Raw genomic sequence first — 6,561 nt, forward strand, 5'->3', positions numbered from 1 at the left:
AAAGCCTTTTGTTTTTTTTTTTTTTTTTTTTTGACTTTTTAAACCAAGGGCAAACATCAGGTGCTCTTTACAGCAGGAAGGACCTGTACCTTTTGAAATAAACACATGCCAGCTACCCACCTGCTGGGAAAGCCCCACAGGCAGCGCTATTGTTCTGTGTCCTCCAGGTGATGCCCTGGGAAAGGTCACAGCTGCCTAAACCTTTAAAACCCCAGGTGGGACGAACATTCCCTGTGTGAGGATTTGGAGCTGCAGCAGCTCACAGTTGTGTTTTGTGTTTCTTAACACTTTGTGAATTTTTTTCTTAAAGCAGTGAAAGGAGAAAATTGCTACCGAAGAGTATCAATTCTTGATTCTTGGCGGAATTCCTGTTGTCTTTGTGAAAGTCAAGTTTCAGGTGAGTGTGCCTGGTGCCCCAAGGGCTGTGTGACCCGTGGCCTGTGGAAGGTGGGTACCAGGCCCTAAGCCCCGTGGAGTCCCTCTTGGTGACCGTGGCCACCCTGGGAAGAGCCCTGGCCAATCCCAGAGGGGAGGGCGGCTGGAGCAGGGAGGGCGGTGAGCTGGTGCCCCACCCACAGTGTCAGGGGCTTCCTAGGCTGGCGACCCTCACAGGGGCTCATCTGCTGGCAGGTGAGGAGTGAGAAAATCCAGCGCCTGTTACTTGGCGCTTGGTGTCTGGCTCTCTGCATGCTGGTGAGAGGGCTCAGAGGCTCACCCTGGCCTGCTCGGCATAGCCCACAAAGAAAGACAGGGTTTACTCAGCCTTGGGCTCTACCAGCTCTGTGCAGCTGGACTCAGGGAGGCCAGAGTGCTGAGTCTGCCACCCTCAGGCCCACATGTGAACATTTCTCCTGATCCAGAATGAGGGGTGCCAGGCTGATGGGGGTGCTGCTCACCCTGGCTGGCCTGCTGCAGCAGGCCCTGTCCCTGAGAATAGCAGCCTTCAACATCCAGACTTTTGGGGAGACCAAGATGTCCAATGCTACCCTCTCCAACTACATTGTGCAGGTAAATCCAGGCTGGTCTGTCCTCAGGGTGGGGGAAGGGGAGGGCCCTCTAACAGGCCCTGGGAACCCTGGGCCAGTGGTCAGTCCTGAGGGTGATCGGCAGTGGTGGTGATCGGGGGAGGGGATTGAAAGCCTCTGGTCTCAGCCCACCTGTCTGTCAAGGGGACAGGTCCATGTCACTGCTGTGCCGTCCACCACGGCTGGAGGTGGTGGGATGTCTGGCACGTCCCAGGCCAAGCCGTGACAGGAAGGTGTCTGGGAGGAGCAGGTCGGCCCTGTGACTCACAGCAGGCAGGCTTGGATGCCTCAGTCTCCACCCAGCCTGCCCCGCTTAGCAGTACTGTGGCCTTGTCCCCAGATCCTGAGTCGCTATGATATCGCCCTCGTCCAGGAGGTCAGAGACAACCACCTGACGGCCGTAGGGAGGCTGCTGGACAAACTCAACCAGTGGGTGACAGTGCGGTCCCGGGAGGCGTGGATGGGAGAGGGTATGCCACTTCAGCCAGGCCCCAGAGATAGGGATGTGGGCAGGAGCCCTGCTATAGATGTATATAGGTGGCAGGAGGGTCCCCACGGACTGCCCCCCACCCCAACCGGGACATTTGTTTCCTCAATCCAGGGATGACCCAAACACCTACCACTTTGTGGTCAGTGAGCCGCTGGGACGCAACAGCTATAAGGAGCGCTACCTCTTCCTGTTCAGGTAGATTGGGTCACCTCCTCAGAGGGTGCCGACAAGGAGGCTGGGGTGTGGTCTAGAGAGCCTGTGAGCCCCTCCCCTCCGGGTGTGGGGGCGAGAACTGGGGCCGCAGAGCAGGGCCCTGAGCTGGCCTCACAGCCTGTGCAGAGGCAGGGGGACATGGCAGGAGCTCCGGGCCAGTGGGTCTGTGCAGTGCTAAGGCCGGGCCCCCTGCCCACCTGGACGTGGCAGAAAGTGACTTTACCAAGACAAGCTGGCACCCTGGCCCAAGGCTAACTGCCCTCTGGCCCGGCCTTCTGCAGACCCGACCAGGTTTCCGTGCTGGACAGCTACCAGTACGATGATGGCTGTGAGCCCTGTGGGAATGACAGCTTCAGCCGAGAGCCAGCTGTGGTCAAGTTCTCCTCCCCCTTTACACGTGAGTGCCCTGCCCAGCCCTTCCCAAGACACCTGGAAAGCTGTCTCGTGCTGCAGCCCACACTCTTTGTGCTTTGGTCTTACATTGGAATTACTTAGGAAAACGTCCACCCTCGAAGACTGGCTCATGTGTCCTCCACCACAGCCCGACTCCTGGCTGAGCCCAGCCCACACCGGCTCAGTATGACTCCTGTTTCCACAGAGATCAAGGAGTTTGCCATTGTTCCCCTGCATGCGGCCCCATCGGATGCGGTGGCTGAGATCGACTCTCTCTATGATGTCTACCTGGATGTCTGGCAGAAGTGGGACTTGGAGGTGAGGCAACCCCCATCCCCACCCCCAGCCTTGGGCTCTGGGGCCCCCCTTCTGCCCCAGGCCAACCAGTGTGTGTCTCCTGGTAGGACATCATGTTGATGGGTGATTTCAATGCTGGCTGCAGCTACGTGACCCCCTCGCAGTGGTCATCCATCCGCCTGCGCAGGAGCCCCCCCTTCCAGTGGCTGATTCCTGACACTGCTGACACCACCGTTACATCCACGCACTGTGCCTACGACAGGTGAGCGGGGCCCGGGCCCACACTGAGCCCCCAGGCAGGGATGAGGGAGCCTCCATGACCAGCTTCAGAAATGGTTCCCAAGCCCTGTGACATGCACCCTCCTGAGCTTCACTCAGTCCACTTAGGAAATGGAATGAAAGGAGCAGCATTTCTTAGTTTGGGGGTGAAGCACATTTAGGGATAACACTCACTGTGGGGTATGTAGGTTGGTCAGTGGTGTGCAGTTTGGGGCCCAGGTTGCTCAGCTCAGAGTGTTGGGGTGACAGTGAGCCAGGACCCGACTGGCCCCATGGGAACATTTGAGAGCAGTTGGGGAACAGTGGAACTGTGTGACATTTACCATACCAAGAGGAGCTGGGGGGACATGCTGGGACGAGGTGTAAGTGCACAGAGCTAGACAGTGGGCTGAAGGGGACCTTCTCTTGTGTCTGATGCTGCAGGATCGTGGTTGCAGGACCTCTGCTCCAAGATGCTGTGGTTCCCAACTCAGCTGCTCCCTTTGACTTCCAAGCTGCATACGGATTGAGTGACCAGATCGTAAGTGTCCTGGTCACGTAGCTCTAATAGGGGCCTGGGACACAGGAACATAGACCTGGACCCACTGCTTTTTTCATTGACTTGAAAGAGACACTTGTCTGTGGCCCTGGGTGCCTCTTGGTCTCCTTTTCCCAGGCCCAAATCCCGACTCGCCTCAGGAGCATGAGTGCAGAGTACTAGATGTCTGGGTGTCCCTGTGCTCATGGCTGTCTCCCCACAGGCCCTAGCCATCAGCGACCATTACCCGGTGGAGGTGATGCTGAAGAGAGCCTGACGCATGAGTGGGGCCTGGCCAGCGACCTCCGCTCTGCAGCCTGTCGCCAAGAACTGAGATGACACAGCCAAAGGCTGGGGACAGAGTTTAGGAAACCAGTGCCTGGTCCTGAGTGCCCCTGCCCCTCCCCACCACCGTGGCAACTGGAATTAGAGGAAGGTAGGCTTTTCCTCACTGTACCCGCTTCCATTGTAAGCTTGGAGGTTGTGTCACCAGAGCACCCCACCTTCTCAGTCTGGACAAAAACTCTAAGAATACATTTTAAGTAAGAATACATTTTAAGTGAATAAAGCTCAAAAGCAGGTGTTCTCATCGGCAGCATCCAGTCCTTCCTGTGTCATCGTCCGCATCCCCCCGTTCTTTAATTTAACCTGTGTCATCCTCCCCACCCACCCCCCCAACCCTGGGCAGGAGGACCTGGGGCTTTCACAGCTGTCAGTGTCGGTCCAGGGCCTTGATGAGCAGGTGGTTCAGGCGGCTGACCATGGGTCGGGGGTCGTCGACGAGCCCCGCTGTGATCATGGCATTCTCGTAGATCTGAAAGGCAAAGCAGCACCTCGTTGTTAGCGGGAGGGTGAGCGAGGCCTGATCCCAACCCAGGGACCTCAAAGAGAGAGCCTGACAGCCCCATGCCTCAGTTGACTCTTCGCATTCCTCCAGCAGACTCACCTGATCCACCAGCAGCTGGGCCAGGTCAGGCTCGCTATCTCTCAGCTGACTGAGCTTCTTGATGAGTGTGTGCCTGAACACAGAAACCACCCGAAGTTATTAGCTCAGGGCTGGGAGTGCACACACAGCCTCTAACTTGGTGCTCCAGTGACTTTTCTGAAATGTTGGGGTTATCAGGACATGCAAAAAAGGGTAATAGGTCCAGTATAAAAAATGAAGCCCATAATGATCAATTATAGATTATATACCCAGAAAACCCAGCAAAAATTTTGATACTAAAATTGATTGATATAAAGGAAACACTACTAAGGTAAAGAAAGATGAGTTTAATATATGAAAAGACATATGTTGTAGTTCTTATAGTTCTTGGATGAGTGGACCATAAATAGAAGTGAAACTTTCCTTAAATTAATCCATGTTTAATAGGATTCCTTTAATCTAAAAAATCTAGTATAAAATTTATAAAGTAAACATGGAAGAGCAGTTAGAGGAGGAAGTCCCAGTTAAAACATAAAGCTCCAGTAATTAAACAGTTCTGGAAAATGAAAAGGTAACAGCTCAGTGCAACAAAGTGGACAATGTATATAAATGGCCCAATTCATATAGGAATTTCGTTAGTACCTCATAAAGACAGGATAACTGGGCCGCACCCAGGAAACAAGTTGGATTCCGACGTGATTAATTTCCAGAGAAATGTAAAAATTAAAAGCAAAGAAGTATAATACTAGAAGAAAACAGGGAAGAAGTATTTTATAATCTCGGAAGGGGAAAGCCTTTTTAAACAAAATACAAACCCAGAAGTCAGAAGAAAAGAATAACTGACTACAAAAAAAATATTTTCTGCACAGGAAAAAATACAATGGGAAACATACATCAAAATTATAAGGTATAATTTTAAGAGAATGGCAAAAATTGATGTTTGATAAAACTGAAGGCACTGGGGAAAGGCTCAGAGGACAGCAGGAGTATCTTTGGTCCCTGAGACGAGATGATTCCCTCCCCTCACAGGGCTGTTCAGAGTAGCAAACACTTTACAAAGCAAGGTGAGCACACTGCACAGCACGTGTACCAGAGGCGGCCCCACACAGTGTCTCCGAAGATACGTGAGGAAACTGGGGATGGGGGGGCGGGGAGTTCACCATGAACTCCCTTAGTTCTTTAGAATTCTCAACCGAAAACATATCAACAAATTTTAAAGCAAATCTGTAAAATAAGAGTCTTTTGGCAACAGAAACGAGCACTCTGCACAGCTATCTTACAAAACTGCTTCTGTGTCAGAACTAGTTAAGGCAACGGGGTGTCCAGTCAGCGTCCATCTCTATTGGGGACTCACAGCTGGGAACTGTGCACCCATTACACAGGCCTGCACCCATTATGCCAACCTGCCAACCGGGACAGCTCCTTTGAGAGGCGTCCAACGCTCTTTGTGGCCAGCCATGAGCCCAGATCTTTTCACCCAGTAATTGTTGCTAGTAATTTGGCTCAGAAACTGGAAAAGGCACTTCCCCCTACTCCCCAGTAGTTTTAAGTAAATTAATGGTTCTAAAGCAACATGGAAAAATATTTATAGGTGATGAATAAAAAAATTAGGCATGTACTATATAAAAAAACCAAAACCCACAATAAGACGAAAGTTCAAAAGAAAATATACCAAATAGGGTACAGTGACTGTGGTGGGGGTGAGACTATGGACTTCTCTAGCGTTTTTGGTAACTTGTCTATTTAACTTCATGTAAAAAACTACTGCTATATACAATTTCCAAAAAAGAAACTGTCTCCATATACAACAGTTAGAAAATGAAATTTCAAAATATCCAATAAAGACACATCAAATAACTATAAAAAATGTACAAGAACTCTAAAGAAAACATAAGTTTCCAAGAGATACTCATCTGAAAAGGCAGCACAGTTAACAGTGTGGGCAACAGGGTGTTCACATGGAATAAGATGAAACTAGAACCCCCCCTTAGCCCCCAATCCCAGACAGGCCAGTTAGAGATGGGCTCAACCAACATGAAAGGGCAGAACTATACAGCTTTTAGAAGGACATGCAGGAGAAGAAACTCATGTCTGGAATAGATGCTTTTTGGGGTCCTAAGAAATCTCTAACAAATGTATATACATTTGATCACATTAAAATTAAGAAATTCTCTTTAAAGGACAGGTGAGGGCTTCCCTGGTGGCGCAGTGGTTGAGAGTCTGCCTGGCGATGCAGGGGACACAGGTTCGTGCCCCGGTCTGGGAAGATCCCACATGCTGTGGAGCGGCTGGGCCTGTGAGCCATGGCCGCTGAGCCTGTGCATCCGGAGCCTGTGCTCCGCAACAGGAGAGGCCACAACAGTGAGAGGCCCGTGTACCACAAAAAAAAAAAAAAAAAAAAAAAAAGGACAGGGGAAAAGAA

General features: G+C 51.4%; 2 protein-coding genes across 3 annotated transcripts in view; one reads left to right on the forward strand and one right to left on the reverse strand.

Annotated features, from left to right (window-relative positions):
- Positions 1-222: 222 nt before the first annotated feature.
- DNASE1 (deoxyribonuclease 1) lies at positions 223-3,809 on the forward strand. The gene is made up of 9 exons (XM_024759355.1): positions 223-397; positions 861-1,008; positions 1,366-1,454; positions 1,627-1,710; positions 2,010-2,125; positions 2,327-2,439; positions 2,526-2,680; positions 3,121-3,217; positions 3,438-3,809. The coding sequence occupies exons 2-9, from the start codon at positions 862-864 to the stop codon at positions 3,489-3,491; spliced, it is 855 nt and encodes a 284-aa protein (XP_024615123.1). The 5' UTR covers positions 223-397; position 861; the 3' UTR covers positions 3,492-3,809.
- Positions 3,810-3,892: 83 nt separating this feature from the next.
- Positions 3,893-6,561, reverse strand: part of TRAP1 (TNF receptor associated protein 1) — a 47,923-nt gene continuing 45,254 nt past the window's right edge. For both annotated transcript variants that reach the window (XM_024759522.1, XM_024759520.1), the window contains 2 exons: positions 4,161-4,233; positions 3,893-4,028 (listed from right to left, as the gene is read on the reverse strand). In XM_024759522.1, coding sequence (XP_024615290.1) covers positions 3,927-4,028; positions 4,161-4,233 — 175 coding nt within the window. In that variant the 3' untranslated portion in view covers positions 3,893-3,926. The remainder of the gene's footprint in view (positions 4,029-4,160; positions 4,234-6,561) is intronic.

The sequence above is a fragment of the Neophocaena asiaeorientalis genome, unplaced genomic scaffold, assembly GCF_003031525.2.
Source record: "Neophocaena asiaeorientalis asiaeorientalis breed wild unplaced genomic scaffold, Neophocaena_asiaeorientalis_V1.1 scaffold254, whole genome shotgun sequence".
Classification (NCBI taxonomy): Eukaryota; Metazoa; Chordata; class Mammalia; order Artiodactyla; family Phocoenidae; genus Neophocaena; species Neophocaena asiaeorientalis.